Raw genomic sequence first — 21,309 nt, 5'->3', positions numbered from 1 at the left:
TATCATAGCATTATCAATACAGAATGAACGGTATGTGCTGTTTCTCTTTTCTGTTACCTCTTTCCACCTCTCTCCCCTCGCTCCACCTCTCTCCACCCTAGACGCAGACCGCTCTTCCCCTCGCTCCAGCTATCTCCACCATTCTCCACCCTACATACACACCATTCTCCACCTCTCTCCACCTCTCTCCACCTCTCTCCGTCCTAGATGCAGCCCTATCTTCACCTATCTCCACCCTAGATGTGCACCTCTCTCCATCCCTCTCTGTTTTATACTAGTAAAAATAATTAAATAAAAGGTGGAAACAGAAATAAAGAAACAGTTCGAGTGCTTTTGAGACTGATTTTTATTTAAGTTTTTATTCTTAAGTAAAAATTATTCTAATTGAAGGCAGGTATTTATATCTTATTGACCTTGATGCTCGTGATAAGAATTTGCCAGAAATGCTGGCGGCCTTTATGTACGGGACCCGAGCGCGGGGAGAAAATTTGTTAACCTGAACGCATGGCCTGAGCTACAGGGAAAATTTCGTTAACCTTAACACACGTGACCTGAATTGCCCTGAAATTTTGTTAAGGTTAACGCACACTGTAAAAATTTTCATGGCCTTAACGCATGGACTCTGAGCGTACGAAAATTTCTGTTAATCTTGCCACACGCGACAAAAGGTTGTTTACCTGAACACACATGACCTTGATGGGACAGTACACTTTGCTTAAACATGAGTGCCTATCAAGATAACAGGAGGCTGGCAAAAATCATGGATGTCAGTAGGCGGATGAGCAGTAGAGTCCACAGTGAGCACTAAACTTGGATTAATTGCGCAGAGAAAAGCATAGAATGTGACAATATTATTGTATTTACTTTAATAATTTCCTTAATGTCGTGTGAGATCACTTAAAAGATTCTTAAACTAATAATTTGACTGTACATCATACATAACACTTTATGCCATGTACGACAAGCAGCCCACGCAATTTATACCGTACTACCTCGGATACTAAGCCACATCATTGTATTCTAAGACGTAGTTTGCATTGAATGGGTCCTTACTTAATAAAGAGGCTCCAGAGACTCATTGCTTGTTTGACTTATTTGTTAGTTTTATTAATCGAGAGATACACGCCTATTCCACATTTTTCTCGATGAATTATAACGTCGAACCCAATCCACAACCACCGCCAGCAAGCTCATCTCCAGATGAAGTTGCCACTTCGTTGGACAAGATATCGATCTCATCCAGTGACAATATGATCCATCCAACCAGCGAAAAAGACACTTCTATGATTGAAGTGTCTTCATCCAACGATAATACTGAAACCCTCTCACCTGAGGATTTTATTAACAAACTTCGTAGTCAAAAAGCTGCCATGTTGAAGATTATTGACAGCATCAATGACCAAAATATTCAATTCGTAATGCAAAACAATTTCGACGGATTGAAGTCCAATGATAAAAAGTTGGCCTTCGCTACAAAGTCCTTAGAGCGTTTTGACAAGTTAATAGCTGATCAAGTGAATATTATTTCCCTTAATAGTGCGATGAAAGAGGCTCCTGTCTTACATCACATTAATAATAAGTATATTCCCAGCAAAGAACTTCCCAAGTTTAATGTCAACCCAACTGCCAGTGCTATGTATCAACTCACTCAGCATTCGGGTAACAAAAATAATAACAATGCCACTAATGAGCCTTCTTTAGAAATGTTCCTTAGAGGGGTCGAAAGAGCTTTCAGGGATCATAATGTCTCAATTCAAGATCACTGGCTATCAAACTTGGAAATTTGCTTTGAATCTGGCGACAATAATCTTCACTATGATTGGTTTTGCCACTATGTCAAAAAGATTGTTGAATTAAAAAGAAAAGTTATCTGCGATGATGCTAAGGCTCTTTCACAAGAAAAATTTCACCTTGCCTCTCAAACCACCCCTCAGACATGGATGAAGCTGCTCCTTAACTTTAAGCAAAGACCTGATCAATCTTTGGCTGATGCTTTATATCACTTTCGTCGCTTTTCTGTTGGTGCCAAGGTTCCATTCACTGAAGGCCATCTCATCAATTCTCTTTTTGTATCAAGACTCTACACAACAAAGTTTCAAGATACTGTTATGGCTACAATTACGAACCATACAAAACATTTACCTATTACTGAGCCGGCATATCCAGATCACAGTATTCATGCTCCTTGTAATGCTTCCTCGCCATTAAATATGACTTGGGACAACTTTGAAGCTATTTTAATGAAAAATATGGTCAATCTAGAAAGCTCTCTTCTGTCTATCCAAAAGGAGATGCAGAGGGAACAAGTAAAGAAACCAACTAATGATAATTATAAAAAAAGAAAATTACCAGCTTTCTCTCCATCCATCCATCAAAGAACTATTCCTGTCAAGACTCTTCCTAACAGCAATAACAACAATGGAAAATACAATGACTTTTATGAAAAAATTGCCGATCTCAAGCGTCGTGGTATCTGTACTTTTTGTGAATCTGCCAAATACACCACTGCTCATACTGAAAATTGTGCTCAACGCAAACGCTATGATCAACGTAAATCCAATAAGCACAACAATAAATCTGTAAGTAATAACTCTTCAAATAATACCGACAAAGTTATTGCTAGTCTTGAGTTAACCCTTAAGCCTAACACTGCCTGTCGAAACCTTAATAAGAGCGAGACTAATAATTTTCACTTTTCTACCATTTCTAGTCAAAACAATAATGTCAGCTCTGATTCTCCCTCTTGCGACTCTTCTGAAGGCGAATACAATAGAATTTATAAAGAATTTGATAGATCTTTGATCACGCCCTATTTATTTGCCCATTTTGACGTTGAGACCAGTAGTGACGTTAATGTTTTTGCTTTGCGTAATAATCATGTTGGAGACATTAACAATCCATTTAATTCTGACAGTGTGTCTTTTCCACCTGTTACCCTAATGACTCTTAATGGTGTTAACGCTTACGGTATCATTGGTGCAGGTGCTAACGTCTCTGTTGTGAACAAAAAGCTCGCTAATGATAATAATATTGAGTTCAACACTGTTTCTGGTAATCTCATCCTTGCTAATAGTTCGACGATTCCGCGAACGTAAACAACTCATTTCGTCAATGTCGAGTATGATAAGGTTGATCATGTACTTCCTCATAAATTTGATGTCATTGATGATAATATTCTCTTATGAAAATAAGATTCTAATTGGTATAGTTCTTTTACCAAAGCTCTCTATCCACTTAATGAATATAGCCGTTAAACACAAGAGTACTGAAAAAGAAATTGATGATTCTATCGTCGACAAAGCCTATGAGCCTAATATCTCTCGCGCTGGTACTGACAAGGAACAAAAAACGTTTGATCTGGCTATTAAATCTTATATCGAAGCTAACAAAAAACTAAATAAGAACACGTTATGTAACATGGAAGACGCAGTTTTGCATTTACCTACTCCTGAGAGCTATGCTGCTAATGTAAAACAATATCCCATTCCTTATTCGGTTCAACCTAAAGTGATTGAAATAATTAATAGTTGGCTCGATGACGGTATCATTGCCCCCACAAAAACTTCTGCATTGTATCTCTGCTAAGGGAAAGAAAGAATCTCTTTAACGATCTACTGTAGTAGTCACAATTTTTAACAACTTAAAAAGAGACTTACTGGAAGGCTTCTTTGTTACTCTCCTTTTTTTTAGTAGCTGCTTCACTTGATTCAGATGCTTCACTAGAAAGATGTCACTAATTTTTAAACATGCTGTCGTATTTACCTTAATAATTTCTTTAATGTCGTGTGAAACCACTCAAAGGATTCTTAAGCTAATAATTTCACTGTATATCATATATAACACTGTGCTATGTACGATAGACAGCCCATACAATTTATACCATACTACCTCGACCCTAAACCACATTATCATATTCTAAGATGTAAGTTGTATTGAATAAGCTCCTTCCCTTGCCCTTTTTGAATAAAAAGATTAAAGCGACTCGTCAATAGTTTGGCTTATTTGTTAATTCTATTAATTGAGAGATATAACATATCTATTCCATAAATAATTTTACAGAACGTTTTCAAAGGTCTACACAGTCGTAAAACTATGAACGGCACAATCGTTGTTTGTATACTTCTCTTTCTCTACTTGTTCCTAACAATGGTGTCTATCATGTCGCCCTTCGTCAATCTAGCTGTGTCATACACTTGAGACATGTAGAGCGTTCTAAAAACAGACCTAACTTACCACTAATAGCTTTGACTTTCTGTTCACTTGACCTCATCCTCAGCTTTATCAGACACAGTGCCTTGTATCTGGGAGCAACTATATATTTTATTCAAGAGTAGACAACCTCAGCGCTCACTGAGTAAGATACAATAACTTTCAATTATATCCCTTTATTCACTAAGGGTGGGTCCTGCACCAGAACACAAGTAATTAAGAGATGTCACAATGACAGCCAGTCATAGAAAAATTCAAGGCGCACCTGAAATTTTTCTTACCTGCACTAAAAATTAATAATAAAAGCATTTGGTTTAGAATAACTGTCAACATTTCATTATAATAGCAATATATAAACAATGAATATCAATATCTTGTCTACAAGGCAAGTTCGTGTAATTACTTGTGGATAGTGATAAACATATATAAAATGCAAGTATGCATATTGTGTGAAACTCATTTTTGTCTTGTATTCTTTTGAAAAATACACAAACACAAATCTTGTCTGAAACCAAGAGAAAGAGCGTACAAATGGTATGCAAAAAAACCACTGAGGGGCGTATAGATTTATGCACAATTGCTCTATCTATTCGATCCAGTAAAAGATTACATAAATCCTCGTTGTAAACTGTTCATTTGTATTCGCTAAGCATTTATGTTGTCTTGCATCAACTTCATTACTTTCGAATAGAAGAAATTAATTTTTCTCTTTCTTTAAAAAAAATGTGTCTGTCTTTACCAATCAAAGCTACTTTAATTTTCCACGTAATCTTACACTGGTAGGGAGCTATGTCGTATTTTCCTTGTTAAATACTTGAATGTCGTGTGAGATTACTCAAGATTCTATGTCATATAATTTAAAACTATCGCTATATACCACTACGTGTTATATAAACAACTTTAGTCATTTGACTTGTGCAACTCTGGTTTTAAAGTTGCCACTTTTATAAAATATGACGTGGTTTGTTTTTATTGGGCTCTTTCTCCTGATTTTACTCAGTAAAAGAGGTTCAAGAGTCTCATCAATTATCAAGTGTCCCTTTTTTACTTTATTTCTCAACACTTAATCAATCACAAACTACGCTTATATCACAGGAGAGGATACAACCAAGCGTGTTGCAAACCGATCACCGTTGGATACTGAACGGTATTGATTTATCAGCAAAGTTTCAACGTTATCAGGAGCAGGTCCAACATCTGACCTTAACAGACTACAAGTTGCATGATCATTTGCATGAGTTTTTGTAGGTGTCCTTAGTAGTAGACATAGGTGCGGTTGAAAACTCAATTGAACGTAGGGCAATGTCTGGAATCTTGCTGCTGAAAGAAAGCGAGGATTACAGCGGAAGTTTATTGGACTGCGTTCCCAAGGTAGAGTTGAGAGCAATGTATGAGGATATGATGAACGACCTGGGGATGATGCCTGCGTTCAACAAACGTTTGTTCAAAAAATTGAAGAAAACATTGCAGGTACGTAGGGAGAACAAAGACAACAAAAGGGGAAAACAATACTGATCGTTGTGCTAGCGATATGCTGCTGGGTCTTTGTGCCTAACCAAGGCCAGAATAAAACTACTGAAGCTAAGATTAAAAGGAACGAGGGAGGAAGAACGCATATTGTAGGCGGTGGAGGCGATGTAAGTGTCTTTAGAGGTTATGTACAAAGGATTAGATCGAGAAAAACTAAAGATAAATTGGGGATTGCAGTGTGAACAGTGCTAATGAATGCGAGATGCTGCCTTCTTCAAAAGATGACCTGTCAGCATCGTACATTCATCCGTTTTTGTGTGGCTTGTTATCTGATGTCATGCCTTGTACCATTCCTCATTGGTAAGTCAGTTATTAGCAGATCTCTGGCCCTGGTTGATTGTATTTCTTGTTAGTTTGAATCTTTTGCTGCCCAATAGTGTAGCTGCGGCGACGAATCGTCCTGATTATGTCGTCGATGTGCATAAACAAAACAAACATGCCTATACTAATAGTGTAGGCGAAATGAAGTTGGCCACTGTAAGACAAGGGGATACAGTGCTTGATTTGTACCGATCCACAATTTTTGCGAAAGAGTGTTTGGACAAGTACAAGTTGGAGATGGTGATTGGCTTCCAAGCGATCAGAACTACCATCACCTTCTATGGTCTGAACCTCTTGTATGAGAAATTTTATACGTACACGGAGCTGAGTACAATCGTGTTGCCAATGCAAACAAAGGATCTTCTTCTTGTTGTAGATCAGATAAACAAAATACAGTTGATCGCACATGTTTTTTCTACAAGATGTATATAAGAGAGTACAAAGAAAGATGATTTAAGGACTCAAACCCTGCCGCTTGAATTTATTGACAAAAAATAAAGAAATTAACAAAGACATAAGCGTTTTATCTTTTGGTGAAGATGATTCAGGTTTTATATATTCCTAAATGTTTTGTTCACAAAAATAAAAGTGACGACTTCAATAGGATCCAAAATTATCTATGACTTTATTTTAATAATATATGTCCAGAGTTTATATAATTTTCACAGTGTAGATATTAATACATGTACTATGTGGATGGTGAAATGCCCACAGCCTTATGCAGATGGCTAAATGCTATATTCTATTATGCAGATCTTTACATAATTTAATATAAGCACTTGCTCCTCATTCACCAGTCTATGACAGCTCAGGATCGTATCTAACTATTAAACAGACCCTATCAGGACTTTTTTTGCTGAACTTCTTGTTACTCTTATTGGTACATCGCCAATCATACTCAAGTCCGTGTTCCTCCAATCTGCTTCTTCTTCTTTCTCTCTCTTGGTGGCTTGCTTGCCCTTGCTCGCTTCGTACCCCGAGCAACTCCAGGACTTGCACTTGCCACTTCTGACACATTTTCCAGGCTGATGGTCTCCGTTTCATCACATAACCTGGATATTTGCAACCCATTCGCTGTGTCTTCGATGTCGGTAACCTCTCTCGCGCTGTCACCCTGTTCTGCTTGTGGACCATCAACCGTCACCTCATCTTCCACATTTTCCCAAACGATCTCTCCTTCTCCGTCATCATCCAAATTGACCGTCATCATCCCTCGTGTTGGCCCCTCTGATGATACTTGTCGGTAGCTTGGGCCCGCTACAACCTTCATATGCTTCTGCACTTCAGCAGACGGACTTTCCAAAACATCTTCTATCATGATCTCCTTTAGCATCACTCTGGTTTCAGGACTATATGTCGGGATCTGCAGACTGTCAAAGATACGTTCGTACGCCAAGTCCCCCTTGCACGTAACGTACACTGGCTGCTGCTGGTCTATGATATCTATGCCCCTCATGTCCTCGAACGTGTTGCAAGCTTCAACTAGCAGCCGCATGTCCCCCTGCAGCAGAACTGTTGTTGTTCTGATTCCAATCAGTTTTAATAGTCGTGCTCTAGCACGCCCGAACCTCCTTTTTACTTGTCCTCAAAGAAGCATAGTTTACTAAAGACTATACTTTTATCTGTTCGATGACTATAATATATGTGTTTTGGGATGATAATCCCATGTTGAATGGACACTTCAAGTATGGACGACATTATTCAAGAAAGAAAAAAAGAATCAAAAAATAAAGCTCATCATCCTTCTATACACCGTCAAGCAAGTAACAACATTTTGAGCAAGTCACCTAGTCACTTCCAGTGATAGATACCATCTCTTCCAACTGGCTGATCTTTAGTTGTGATCAATGGGAATACCTTGAAGGACCTCAACCAACAGCAAACCCACCGCATTTCCTAAACCAGTTTGTCCACTGTGTTGTGCCAAATATGAAATAAAAGACAAAAACTAAAAAAGACAATAGTTGTGAAACTAAAGATTATATATCACTTTATTAATATAAAACATTTGAAGGTATTTATACTTTTTTAATGTCTGGGGGTTTACCGCTATTTCAATTGGTTGGTTAAAAGAAAGATATGGAAGATAAAGGAAGGATAGTGGATAATCAATGTTATGTTCTGGTAAGGTAATCATCATAATAGCAATAAAACCAAAAGAATGCTTTTTGAGACTGAACTTTAAGACAATCTTAATTTTGTTAAAACCATTACAAAGTCTTGTGGAATAGGCGTGTTATTTTTCTTGATTGATAAAATTAACAAAATAAGTCGGATAATCGATGAGAATTTTGAACCTCTTTATTGAGTAAAGACGAGAGAGAGAGAGAGCCCATTCAATGCAAACTCCGTCTTAAAAGGATATGTTTGATTGGAGTTGGTTGTATGATCTTATTTAAATAATCTTGTATTTTATTTTAATTGTGATCTTGTACAGTAGTCGCTCTATTTAAGGGTGGCCAAAGTTTTTGGAATATCCACCCTTAAATAGAACATACCCTTAAATTGAAATTCGTAACTGTTAAAAAATTGAACACACTTAATATGTATTGTAGCTACATTATAGACATGTTTCCACATAGGCCACTGTCGGTTGGTATAGATTTGGTAATTGTGTAAGGACATTAACAAATCAAAACTTGCTTAAGACTTGATCAAATTTGCTGGAAGGATAATATACGAGTCGTAGACTCAAATATTTTTGACAAGAATAAATATATGACATAATAAAGTTATTTTCTTTGTTTAGATTCTATCTATAAAATAATGTCTAATAATAAACCTGTACGCCTTTCTATTTCTCAAAAAAATGAGCTTTTGGATCAAATTGCTACTAGCCGACTTAATCAAACAGGATTAGGTGAATGGGCTATGAAGAAATTCAATTTAGATCAACCACTTGCCCAACAGACTATATCAAACATTCTCAAAAATGCTGAAACGTTATATAGTAATAATAATGTTGTCAATAATGGTAAAAGTCTAACAACAACACGCTATCCTCAGCTTGACTTCTGAAAACATTCAGAACGAATTGAGGAAGATAGAAGAACTTCCTGGGCCATACGATCCTATAGATATCATGAAATTTGATAAAACAAGTTTATATTACCAACAACCACCAAGAAGAACCACATGTTCCGAGCCGCTTGATGGTCTAAAAATAGTGAAACTCGTCTGACAGTTGGATTGCTCTGTAACTCGGATGGGACTTACAAAGGGCAACCAATTGTTATCGCACAAGACAAAAGCCCAAATGTTTTAAAGCAAGAGCTAATTTGTTATCCATGGCTGCAATTGGAAAAAACATGAAATTGAATACCATTATTCTACTAATGCTTGGATGACAACATACGTGAAAAAGTTAAATGTTGCCTTTGGAAGACAGAATCGAAAAATTGCTCTTCTTTTGGATAATGCGTCCGTTCATAAAATAAGAATACCACTCGACAAAATTAAATTGATATTTCTACTAGCAAACATGACTAGCAAGTTACAGGCTCTTGATGTATGTAACCTGTTATTTCTTGATAAAATGCTATATAAACTGTCTTTTTGTTTTACAGTTTTCTCATTAATATTTTGTATACACAGGAATTATTGACAACTTTAAGGCACACTTCCGAACCCAGTAGTACGACCGCGCTTTATATCTGTATATCAGTAAAAAGTTGAATGATCCGAATGTTTACAAAATGGATCAAGCTCAGGCTATGTTTTTTCTAGCTAATGCATGACTTAAAGTAAAACCAGAAACAATAAATGGAATGCTCCCAGATCTCCCCAGGAAATTTGACAACAAAGTTACTGATGTTAGCCAGTTGAACCTTGAAGCAGATGAAAGCGAGATGATAGTATGTTATACAACAAGCACTACTAATAATGAAGAAACGGCAGAAGACAAAATAGATGAAACAGAAGAAAATGATAATACAGAGCAAGATGAGCAGTGTGTCGATATAGTAGAGTGTAAAAAACGGTTGAGAGAAGCCTATGAAACTATTCTCATGTACGAAGTTCCTTTGGATGATTTTGATCGTAAATTACATTGCCGAATTCGGATGAGATTGGCTGAATTAAATAATTCAAAAGAGCAAACAGTTTGATCCTATTTTACAAAGGTAAAAAATTTATTGTTAGAGTGCTCCAAAAAACTATCACTTATATAAATTTTTTCTATTTAGTGGTAAAAGATATTTGCGTTGCACCCTTAAACAGAAGAGTGGTATTTATGCTGGGGACCTATGCTGTTCTTTAGAAATACACCCATAAATAGAAAATACCCTTAAATCAGATACCCTTAAATAGAGCAGCTACTGTAAAGGTGTTAAAAAAGGGTAGGCAAAGGGAGTGTTCAGGAACAAGTTGTGCGCTGCAGTCAAGTAGTTTTGGGGTGGATTCGAAGGGAAAAGTATGTGTGTTTTATGATTCTTTATGGACTGTTGTATCATGTCATTTCTTTTCTTTAAAATACAATGTTACACGAATACTTGTCTGTCGAAGCTTTTGCCACACAAAATTATGATATCGCTTTATAAACTATCATAGTTAACGCGTTAAAGAATAACTGTGAGTACTTTATTTGAACACTGGCAAAGACGATAAGGTAACAAAAGGCTCCGCTTTCTTGTAGTTGACGTTGCGGCAGCGACGATCCGTGAGGCCTTGAAGAAAGCACAATGCTTGTTGTACACCCACAATAGCCACGTTTTTCTAATGAACTCTGAAGGGGTCGAAGAACTGTTGTCATCTGACCTAGCAGTGCCTGAACAGCAACTACAAGAACAACAGCAACTACAAGAGCAACAGCAACTACAACAACAACGAGAAGATCAAGAACAACAAGAACAACAAGAAGAGCAACAGCAGCAACAAATCATTACACGTCAGCCCGCATGGAGAGCACGTTACGAGCGTGTAAGAAACAGTACTGTATTAAACTATATGCTATTATGGGGTATAATAAACAAAGTTCATTTTTGTAGAATCTCTTTTCCTCTTAAGGGAAAAAATAGAAACGCAAGAATTCGAAGTCTACTCTCCTGACTTCCCTCTAACTCAGCAACTTCCGCAGGAAGACTATGAGAATCAGCAATGGCTGCTGACCGTCTCACCAAACACTATTAGTACTCTTTACGACCAATACGAAGCAGTGGAGTACAAAGCCAAATTATTTAAATATCGTTGTGCAGATTTAATGTACCGAGCATTTTTGGCCAGGCGACAGAATCAATCGGATCAAATAGGCACAATTCTGTCCATGGACACCTTTGCTTCTGATCTAGGCCAGAATGATGTGACACGCTATAATAAGAATTATTATATCTTACGGATGGGTCAGAAACTACACACTGTTGTATCTTTTTATAGCGATCCCACCCTTCTGTATTCTTCTGCTTTGCAGGATATTGATTTTGGAAAGGTTCAGCTGCGGGACCTGAACATTGTGTTTGACGAATAAAGTTTTTTCCTTACATGCCTCCCAAACTATAAGAGTTATTGAAGCTCCGTGCGATTATGTCCATCATGTGATACTATGTGTGCTACTATGTCCATGATGTCTGCGCCATCGTTCATACCACTTCTAACGGTCATTACTCAAGATAGAACAAGAAATGGATTTGCTCGCACGCTGGATTGCATTTAGAAGAACATAAAGTATATGATATGATCGTTAGTCAACTTTTGATTTTCAAAACCTCTCCACTATTGTACTATGTATTAACTGGCTTGTGGCAGCCAAGCGTTCATAGCGACGTTGCTTTTTGATTCTTCGATGTCGGCTCTTCCTATCATAATGAAGCAGAATTCATTAAGTGTTGGATTGTTCACCCACTAATAGGGAACGTGAGCTGGGTTTAGACCGTCGTGAGACAGGTTAGTTTTACCCTACTGATGGTATTGGTATCGCAACAGTAATTGAAGTTAGTACGAGAGGAACCCTTCATTCAGATAATTGGTATTTGCGGCTGGTTGAAAGGCCAATGCCGCGAAGCTACCATCTGCTGGATAATGGCTGAACGCCTCTAAGTCAGAATCCATGCTGGAAGCGATACTACTGTGCTTTGATTGTACTAGTTGTGTACAAATAAAGCTTCGGCTTGAAAACCTTACTTGCGGGATAGGCTTTGCAGCGGAAATGCTGTGATTCACTACCCTGTGATGATAATGCAAATGATCAAAGTGATAAATCGCATGCAGACGACATGAAATGGACGGGGTATTGTAAGTACTAGAGTAGCCTTTGTTGCTACGATGTACTGAGATTAAGCCCTTGTCACTGAATTTGTTCCTTACGGGGCACTTGGCGTTCGTTTTCTTTATTTTTCTGCCCAAAGATCGAAAGTTGGATGTTCATAGTTGTCTTAGAATGTCCGTCGTTGTTTTGAATACCTCAACTTTTTAGATTCTCCCCACTAAAGATCTCTTACTCTGACCTTCACCAAAATTATATCTCTTGGAAGCTCTGCATCTAGCCGAGTACAGAAGAGGAGAGAGCTCGGCAATAGCTGGAGAGAGGTGTGTCCTTAGTGAGGAGAGAAGTGGAGAGAGGTGTGTCCTTAGTGAGGAGAGAGGTGGAGAGAGGTGGAGAGAGGTCAAGAGAAGTAGAGGTAAGTGTGTGCCTAGGCACAAAAGACGTGCAGAGAGAAAAGATGTGGAGTGAACTGTGCAAATTAAAGTAATCAAAACATAAAACAATGTGAAATCCAAAAAAAAAAACTTTAATCTTCTAAAAAACTAAAGGAAGCAGTCTTGATAGGCAAAGGCCTTTTGGCCTCATGTTGAGTCGAACAATGATAATTGTATATTGTTGATAACATGTAAATATCATTCAAATGCGTTAAAAATTGAAAGAGATCAGCGGTTGTTCTGGGTAGTTCAATCGTACATACTTCTGTAAACATATATACCTTTTCGTATATCAATACCATTACATAAAACGTCACTCGATGACCTTCAAACATACAATTATCACCTTCATCTAGATAATCCTTACTTGTGCCTCTTATCTATAGCTTGAAATCCCATTGCTGCCGTCAGCTTGTTTTTATCAACTATCTCCTTTAATAAAAGAGCAACTCGGCAAAAATCCTTTGCAATCTCTTTCTTATTTGCACCTTTCACCTTCAACTCACCAATGACATTTGCATATCGAACATCTACTTGCTGATATACATCAACAATATAATCTGGCCTAGCATTGTTGGTGATCATGTCCTCGCTAAACACCTTATCCGCCCTATGTGTTCTTTAGCCGTTTGCCTGTATTCCCTGTAATGCAGCCAACAAAAAATGATACTTACGCATGAGGGACTCTTTGAGGCTCCCATCCAGAAAACAAGGCTTGCATAAAAGGATGCACATAAGAAGCCAATAACTCAGCTTCTGAAATATCTGCCACTGCTGAACTAAACGTACCAGGCAATCTAAATGAACTTCACTGTTTATTACCTCTTTCCTCCTCTTTCTTTCTTTCTCGAAAAAACTTACACCGCTTGTATACAACGCAAAACGACTCGATTGCTTCCCGTTGATTTTCTCAGGAAAGCAAAAATCTTGTACCTAGCTTCATCATTATCTATCGTGCCCGCCACATAATCCTAGAAAATAGCCACAAAAAAGAAAAAAAAAAAATAAAGATAAACATTAAAAAAAAATCAATGCGCCAGCTCTCTCCCTCTCCTTTTTCTATCGCTCCCCTAATAACCTTGATAATCTTTTTCACTTTTCGTTGTACACGATCGCTGACAGAATCCCCGTGGTAAGTCCTTTTCATGACCTGGTGATACATCATTTCCTGCACATTTGCAGAAAACAAAAATGGGCTTTCCTTCTGCTTTTTCAAGACAAAAATAGCTGACAGGGATCTAGACCCTATTCAATACAACAACAACCACCACAACTGTTTCACTCTCTACTTACAGAATTCTCTCCGCATCATTCTTCACTAAAAAACGTATGTCAGTTTGCTGAAGCCGGTTCGCTTCGCTGTACGCATAAAAAGTCGTCAGGATGTCAACCCCTTCAATCACCCACGCGCACGTCCCATCAACTGCTTCCAACTTTGGCGTTCTATGTCATCATGGCAATCAACCACATGGTATGTCTCTTATGCAAATCCCTCTACCTTATAATATGGATCTCTTCAATATGTTTTTTTAGCGCTTCTCTCTCAGACAGGGTTGCGTTGCAACAAGGACAAGCGAAAGCAACAACGGCATTAGGATATTTCTCTGCATTTTTCTGGTTGTAATCAAGTCCTTTTTTTAACTGATCACTTCTTTTTCGAGAGGGTAAATCATGGCCATGTCTTCTTTTAATGTGACGTCGCAAATTATAGTGACTAGAAAAATAATCGCTTACAGCACTTGCAGCACTCTCATCGCAGAAAGGACATAATTTTCGTAACAACACAACAACCATTTTCAAAAAGACAAACAAACTGCCAAAAAAAAAAACAAGGGAAAAAAAGGCAATCAAAAAAACAGCTCGACCTTTGGAACGCGTAAGCCATGTATCACGTTTCTCACTGTACAACAAGAACAACGACTGGACAGGATCACTGCAGCCTTTCCAGTCACACTCAGATCTTTATTCATCTTCTATTTTTATTACACGAGTTATAGAAATCTTTTCTACCTCTAAATATGCTACAAACTCTCTCCAATACCTATGAAGATCAAAACAAACAAATAGAGGGATGCGGTCAATCATCTGCATCCTAGTCCTTGTCATCGACATCCCCGTTCTCTTTACTTACTGTTTCTTTTTTTCATAAGAATACGCAGTGCCTAGCGAGCTTGTATTAGGCAGACAGTACAAGCGCATCCCTTTGTAGGTTGGTTGTTCGCCCAAAGCAACCTGGTTTCGATAGACAAAGTGCTTTAAACACTTTACCCCCAGGAAACAGATGACCTCGGGCTCCCACTTGTCAATGAGTTCAACTAGCTGTTGCTTGCCCTCGATCATCTGTTCAGCTGTCAAACTCTTCTCTGTCTTGCTGGCGATCTTGACATAATTCGTGAAGGAGATACGGTATTGATGGTGCAGATCCGTATCAACCTTCACCATTGTGTCTACATTCTTTAAAAGACCTGTCGAAACATTGCATGAGCATAGCATTCAATATCCTTTTGGCACAAGCCTATCCTTTACCACTAGCGTGCAGCAAACGAAAAAATTGATTCTTTGGCCCGGCAAAATAATGACCTACATCGCTACCTGTATTGCTCGTACTCGGGTTGACGCCAACAAAAAGAACGGGGGAATGTTTACAAACAAGATCAGGGATGCTATAGTTGATGTTTGTCATAAAATGAATAAAACAAAAAAGAAGAAAGAGAAAGAAACAGAGAGTGAGAACCCCCAAAAGATAGGTGAATTTTTTAAAGTAGACAACAATTTCCTTCCGTTTGCAAACTAGAGCACAACATTTTAGCCGGAGGAAGGGTACTGCAAACACATCTCTACAAGAATGAAAACAAAGTGGGAAGAAAAGGCAGCAGATAGCAAAACAGGAAAGAGTGGCTAAAGTGGCCTGCTGCTCTTGTGTCTGTCCATCATAATCCTAAGTCGGCCTCTGCGTCACGTTTGCCAGTAACTGCTTGAACTGGTCAGTGTTCCCATGATGACACTCTCACGATCGGTTGCCGACTAAGCACACTAGAACCAAACAAAAAGAAATAAAAAAACTCCCTAGGTGCAACAATTGCATCTCCCTTCTCTCTATCTCGGCCCTGATGTTTCAATCAACATTGCTCCCAGCTTTTTTTATGTTTATTCATTTCTTCACTGCGATAAGACACTGCCGAAAACCAAGTTAAAATTTGCCTGTTCCAAATCCTCATCACGAGCACTGTAACAGTAGTTGCGCACATTATACGCGCGAATATGGTGTTGATAGAATAAGAGAAGACAAGGAACGGTACTGTCGGTTTATTACACTAAAGCTAAACCACGTTTACGCGTACGTGAGTTTATGCCCACAAGCAAAATTTGTGATTCATTGCAAACAAGATGCTTGATTGTATCTTCGGTGCTCATCAATGGTATACATAAGCAATGATTAAAACCCTACCATTTAAACAACTTTTCATTGTGGATAACATTTTGCTATAAAAGTGCAAATAAACAACCAACATCATTTTTTATTACACTGTTCATCTTCCACACCCCAGGTAAATGAATGTAATTTCTTTGTTTTTCTTAGACTGTTTGCACTAAGAACATTCATTTTGATTGTGTGCCAGTGACTGGAATCTGTCCCTTTCATAGCAATTCTCACTGTACAACTATATCACACACACACACACACACTCTCTCTCTCTCTCTCTCGCTTTATTCTATATAATCGTGCACAGTTTCTGTGATATCACACTTTTTACAGCAATACCCAGCTATGTCTCACAATCTCTCACCATTTTTTCTCCCTCATTAACAAGTGTTATCTTGAAGGTGAATACAATCTACAGTCGTGATTATGTCTCATCCTCAATGCAAAATTCATTTAGACAAACACAAAAAAAAAAAAAAAGCTTCAGCATCATGACTCAGAGCAGTTATACCCTATCTCTCTTTTTGGAATCTATGATGCCCATTTTGATTCTTCAAAAGGAAAGGAGATTTGTTGTACCCTATTTCCTTTGGATGAACAAAAAGAAATGTTTAACTTGAAAAAGTATGCTTTATTGCACTGATCTGTGTCGGCTCCGAGTATACTCCTTGATAAATTCCAAAGGAATCTATAGAATCAAATTAGGCAAGCGCTAAGATTAAATAATATACATACTGATCTTAAAGGTAAATCTAAAAGAGACCTCGAGAACAGAACGTTTTCATTGCTGCCGCAATATTCAACAATCAGTGCAATTTTTTTCTCCAATTGCAGCATGTACAACACTTTTTGTATTTTACTGGGTACAAAGTGTATGCTGGCAAAACCGTATTGACCCAAAGCAGAAGAGCCTTTTTCACGACAAAACAGTTTCCACATTTCCAAGGCACTTTTGAATTGGCGAAACTTTTGTGTATACTCTTGCTGCTCTGCTTGAACAAAAGTTTGATACAAGGTGTGTGGTTCGTTCCCAACCACTTCCTCATCTTCCCGAAGATTGATGTACGTATAGACATCTAGCTCGCACCGTCCGTTAATACCGATGATTACTATGCTTAATCCTACCTCTGACATCCCGCTCAAGACTGTCTAAACGGGAATAATACCCTGCGCTTCTTGTCGTTTTCACTTTGCCATGCATTAGTTTTTTCCGATTTCAAAATCAAGCTTAATATCACTTACTTTCCACACTTTGACGGCGCTTTCTTTTCCTTTTCCCTGAAGCGACTTCGGAGGCACCAGCTTCCGAAGGGCCTGCAGGACTGGACAAAGTTTGCAGCGCAGAAACAGGGGTTTCCACTGACGATGCTGCAGGCAACACTTCAGTCGGGAGAGGAAGCGGCGTCACTACCACTGCAGTACCTGTAGGAGAACCAAGAGAACTTGCAGGAGGCGACTCAACCGCAGGAACAGCAACAGGCGGAGCAGAAACAGTGGAGGTGGTAGCAGAAGAACCAGCTGCTTCAGTCACTGCCCTCCTATCCATCTTTCCAAGTGTTTTGCGCTGCATACTTGGTGAAAGAACTTCTACCACATCATTTTGAATATCGAACTGGCATCCTTCTTCTTGAAGAACTTGTCCTATATTCTCGATGCATACCTCAACTATACAGATAGCTTAGGATGTAGTCTGTCATGTTATGTGCATCATACAATAGCCGCTCTATTTAAGGGTGTTCGATTTAAGGGTATTTTCTATTTATGGATGTGATTCTAAAGAACGGCATAGGTCCCCAGCATAAATACCACTATACCACTACTCTATTTAAGGGTGCAAACCAAATATTTTTACCACTAAATAGAAAAAATTTTTATAAGTGATAGTTTTTTGGAGCACTCTAACAATAAATTTTTTACCTTTGTAAAATAGGATCAAACTGTTTGCTCTTTTGAATTATTTAATTCAGCCAATCTCATCCGAATTCGGCAATGTAATTTACGATCAAAATCATCCAAAGGAACTTCGTACATGATAATAGTTTCATAGGCTTCTCTCAACCGATTTTTACACTCTACTATATCGACACACTGCTCATCTTGCTTTGTACTATCATTTTCTTCTGTTTCATCTATTTTGTCTTCTGCCGTTTCTTCATTATTAGTAGTGCTTGTTGTATAACATACTATCATCTCGCTTTCATCTGCTTCAAGGTTCAACTGGCTAACATCAGTAACTTTGTTGTCAAATTTCCTGGGGAGATCTGGGAGCATTCCATTTATTGTTTCTGGTTTTACTTTAAGTCATGCATTAGCTAGAAAAAACATAGCCTGAGCTTGATCCATTTTGTAAACATTCGGATCATTCAACTTTTTACTGATATACAGATATAAAGCGCGGTCGTACTACTGGGTTCGGAAGTGTGCCTTAAAGTTGTCAATAATTCCTGTGTATACAAAATATTAATGAGAAAACTGTAAAACAAAAAGACAGTTTATATAGCATTTTATCAAGAAATAACAGGTTACATACATCAAGAGCCTGTAACTTGCTAGTCATGTTTGCTAGTAGAAATATCAATTTAATGTTGTTGAGCGGAATTCTTATTTTATGAACGGACGCATTATCCAAAAGAAGAGCAATTTTTCGATCCTGTCTTCCAAAGGCAACATTTAACTTTTTCACGTATGTTGTCATCCAAGCATTAGTAGAATAATGGTATTCAATCTCATGTTTTTTTTTTTTTTTTTTTTTTTTTTTTTTTTTTTTTTTTTTTTTTTTTTTTTCCAATTGCAGTCATGGATAACAAATTAGCTCTTGCTTTAAAACATTTGGGGCTCTTGTGTTGTGCGATAATAATTGGTTGCCCTTTGTAAGTCCCATCCGAGTTACAGAGCAACTCAACTGTAAAACAGATTTTACTATTCTTAGACCATCAAGCAACTCGGAGCATATGGTTCTTCTTGGTGGTTGCTGGTAATATAAGCCTGTTTCATCAAAGTTCATGATATCTGCAGGATCACATGGCCCAAGAAGTTCTTCTATCTTCCTCAATTCGTTCTGAATGTTTTCAGAAGTAATGTCTACCGAGACACTTTCATCATGCATTGGCCTGCATTTTACTCCAATTCGCTTAAAAAGTTTGGTGAGCCATCTAGAAGAAAATGAAATTTCATTTTCAAGGATTCTATGCTTTACTCAAGCAATAGGTCTTACATATCGAAGGATTAAGTCTCAATTGTCTGGTAGATTGTTATTGTTCATGTCTGCAACAAACTTTACTAATTCATCATCAAGTAGAGGATAGCGTGTTGTTTTTAGACTTTTGCCATTATTGACAACATTATTATTACTATATAACATTTTAGCATTTTTGAGAATGTTTGATATAGTCTGTTGGGCAAGTGGTTGATCTAAATTGAATTTCTTCATAGCCCATTCACCTAATTCTGTTCGATTAAGCTGGCCAGTAGCATTTTGATCCAAAAGCTCAATTTTTTGAGAAAGAAAGACGTACACGTTTATTATTAGACATTTTTTTATAGATAGAATTTATTGTATCATACATTTATTCTCATCAAAATTATTTTGAGTCTACAACTCGTATATTATCCTTCCAGCAATTTTGACCAAGTCTTAAGCAAGTTTTGATTTGTTCTTACACAATTACCAAATCTATACCAACCGACAGTGCTTATGTGGAAACATGTACAAACATGTCTATAATGTCGCTACAATACATATTAAGTGACTTCGTTTTTTAACAGTCACAAAATTCGATTTAAGGGTATTTTCTATTTAAGGGTGGATATTCCAAAAATTTTGGTCACCCTTAAATAGAGCGGCTACTGTACAATTTTCATTTAACCATTTTCTCACTACTTCTTTCAAACCTTCTGTTACTTTGTTGGACATTCTGAATAGAGTAATACTGATATACTTTTAAAAATGGGGATAAGCGAGAAGACAAAGAAAGAAAGGTGATAGTAGCAGCCTAAATAAGATTGATCTCATTGTTGAATAAAATTATTCAGGTCACTGATATATTGCATCTTCCCCCAAGCACTGCTTAAATTTTAAAACAGCGCATTTGAAGGTTCTCTTTTTCTTTCAAACGACAAACAATGGCACACCTTGATAATTTATTCTATGACACATATACTTCATACGAGGCTAAAGTCCAGCCAGATGACCCTTTAATGAACACTTTCAACCCCACTCAGCTACAGGCAAGTTATTACAATCCCGACACCGATGGCTGGTGTGGGTATTGCTGTTTAGCTTGGATATCACTTGACGTACCTTCTGTTGTCGCCGATGGGTGTGGTATTATCATGAAACAACTATTACTTTCAACTCTGATAGAACACGAGGATAATTTTAAAACCTATTTCGCAAGCGATTATGATGTGATAAAATCCACTTTAGAATGTTCCCCAGACAAGACCACGGACTGGTGGTTTATTGTTCCAGATTTCCTTTGGATAGCTTCCATCGCTTTCAAACAATCGTTTTTGTTGTTCATGACAGATTTTGAAAAACCAGTGTTAATCCAACATCCTCATGCGCCCTTACCATCCATGATTTCACTGTTCTTCTTCATCGACGATCAGCTAGGTCATGGCCATTTTAAGGTTTACAAGGTCTCCCAATTTCAGATGGATTCCGCGGTAGCCTGTGTTACACAAGATTTCTTTAATACCTGTTTCCAAGATTTGGCAACTATTCAATAAATATTTCTTTTTTAAAAAAAACAAATAGAGTTCTCCTACATAAAACTACCATTCAATCCGCAATTTTGCATTATAAAAAGCTACACCTCCTGTCCATTTTTATTCCACTCAGATAATCCTAGTTCTCTTTCATCAAAGTAATTGAAGCTCATCCCCTCCCCCTCCCTTTTTTTTTAAAAAAAAAGAAAAAAAACAAAACATGACATACAGTATCTTTTTATTCTATTTTAGAAAACGCCTCTCATTTCAGGCCAAATCTAGATTCCAACAACTTTTTGAGCATTCCAACATGACTAAACAAATTAACACACCTCCCAACCTAGATCTCTGTTATGTTTTACCACACACGGTCTTTCGTAGCCGTGACGGTTTGCTAATGGGGAATGAAGATGTTCATTCCAGACTATTTGACTATTCTATATCAATCCCGTAGCTCCCTTCCTTTTATGAATTCATCCTCTTTC

At 37.7% G+C, this 21,309-nt stretch overlaps 10 protein-coding genes across 10 annotated transcripts; 5 read left to right on the top strand and 5 right to left on the bottom strand.

Annotated features, from left to right (window-relative positions):
* Window positions 1-1,283: 1,283 nt before the first annotated feature.
* Window positions 1,284-3,585, top strand: RO3G_08828 (uncharacterized protein; the record flags this gene model as incomplete). Its single annotated transcript, XM_067663413.1, has 3 exons — window positions 1,284-2,579; window positions 2,673-3,051; window positions 3,248-3,585. The coding sequence occupies 3 exons, from the start codon at window positions 1,284-1,286 to the stop codon at window positions 3,583-3,585; spliced, it is 2,013 nt and encodes a 670-aa protein (XP_067519514.1).
* A 1,926-nt stretch (window positions 3,586-5,511) lies between these two features.
* On the top strand, window positions 5,512-6,242 carry RO3G_08827 (uncharacterized protein; the record flags this gene model as incomplete). The annotated part of the gene is made up of 4 exons (XM_067663412.1): window positions 5,512-5,679; window positions 5,737-5,828; window positions 5,917-6,039; window positions 6,197-6,242. The coding sequence occupies 4 exons, from the start codon at window positions 5,512-5,514 to the stop codon at window positions 6,240-6,242; spliced, it is 429 nt and encodes a 142-aa protein (XP_067519513.1).
* A 716-nt stretch (window positions 6,243-6,958) lies between these two features.
* On the bottom strand, window positions 6,959-8,197 carry RO3G_08826 (uncharacterized protein; the record flags this gene model as incomplete). The annotated part of the gene is made up of 4 exons (XM_067663411.1): window positions 6,959-7,494; window positions 7,640-7,670; window positions 7,949-8,008; window positions 8,108-8,197. The coding sequence occupies 4 exons, from the start codon at window positions 8,195-8,197 to the stop codon at window positions 6,959-6,961; spliced, it is 717 nt and encodes a 238-aa protein (XP_067519512.1).
* Window positions 8,198-8,826: 629 nt separating this feature from the next.
* Window positions 8,827-9,078, top strand: RO3G_08825 (uncharacterized protein; the record flags this gene model as incomplete). Its single annotated transcript, XM_067663410.1, has 1 exon — window positions 8,827-9,078. One exon carries the CDS (start codon window positions 8,827-8,829, stop codon window positions 9,076-9,078), a length of 252 nt encoding a protein of 83 aa, XP_067519511.1.
* A 1,698-nt stretch (window positions 9,079-10,776) lies between these two features.
* Window positions 10,777-11,063, top strand: RO3G_08824 (uncharacterized protein; the record flags this gene model as incomplete). Its single annotated transcript, XM_067663409.1, has 2 exons — window positions 10,777-10,977; window positions 11,046-11,063. 2 exons carry the CDS (start codon window positions 10,777-10,779, stop codon window positions 11,061-11,063), a joined length of 219 nt encoding a protein of 72 aa, XP_067519510.1.
* Window positions 11,064-13,053: 1,990 nt separating this feature from the next.
* RO3G_08823 (uncharacterized protein) lies at window positions 13,054-13,411 on the bottom strand (the record flags this gene model as incomplete). Its single annotated transcript, XM_067663408.1, has 2 exons — window positions 13,054-13,300; window positions 13,365-13,411. The coding sequence occupies 2 exons, from the start codon at window positions 13,409-13,411 to the stop codon at window positions 13,054-13,056; spliced, it is 294 nt and encodes a 97-aa protein (XP_067519509.1).
* A 1,300-nt stretch (window positions 13,412-14,711) lies between these two features.
* Window positions 14,712-15,132, bottom strand: RO3G_08822 (uncharacterized protein; the record flags this gene model as incomplete). Its single annotated transcript, XM_067663407.1, has 3 exons — window positions 14,712-14,731; window positions 14,822-14,852; window positions 14,959-15,132. 3 exons carry the CDS (start codon window positions 15,130-15,132, stop codon window positions 14,712-14,714), a joined length of 225 nt encoding a protein of 74 aa, XP_067519508.1.
* Window positions 15,133-16,815: 1,683 nt separating this feature from the next.
* On the bottom strand, window positions 16,816-17,684 carry RO3G_08821 (uncharacterized protein; the record flags this gene model as incomplete). Its single annotated transcript, XM_067663406.1, has 3 exons — window positions 16,816-16,826; window positions 16,975-17,259; window positions 17,357-17,684. 3 exons carry the CDS (start codon window positions 17,682-17,684, stop codon window positions 16,816-16,818), a joined length of 624 nt encoding a protein of 207 aa, XP_067519507.1.
* Window positions 17,685-18,908: 1,224 nt separating this feature from the next.
* RO3G_08820 (uncharacterized protein) lies at window positions 18,909-19,647 on the bottom strand (the record flags this gene model as incomplete). Its single annotated transcript, XM_067663405.1, has 3 exons — window positions 18,909-19,304; window positions 19,395-19,601; window positions 19,630-19,647. 3 exons carry the CDS (start codon window positions 19,645-19,647, stop codon window positions 18,909-18,911), a joined length of 621 nt encoding a protein of 206 aa, XP_067519506.1.
* Window positions 19,648-20,236: 589 nt separating this feature from the next.
* On the top strand, window positions 20,237-20,845 carry RO3G_08819 (uncharacterized protein; the record flags this gene model as incomplete). Its single annotated transcript, XM_067663404.1, has 1 exon — window positions 20,237-20,845. The coding sequence occupies one exon, from the start codon at window positions 20,237-20,239 to the stop codon at window positions 20,843-20,845; it is 609 nt and encodes a 202-aa protein (XP_067519505.1).
* Between the last annotated feature and the right edge of the window lie 464 nt (window positions 20,846-21,309).

Source organism: Rhizopus delemar, genomic scaffold (assembly GCF_000149305.1).
Source record: "Rhizopus delemar RA 99-880 supercont3.6 genomic scaffold, whole genome shotgun sequence".
Classification (NCBI taxonomy): domain Eukaryota; kingdom Fungi; phylum Mucoromycota; class Mucoromycetes; order Mucorales; family Rhizopodaceae; genus Rhizopus; species Rhizopus delemar.
This window is presented reverse-complemented; position numbering and strand designations above follow the sequence as displayed.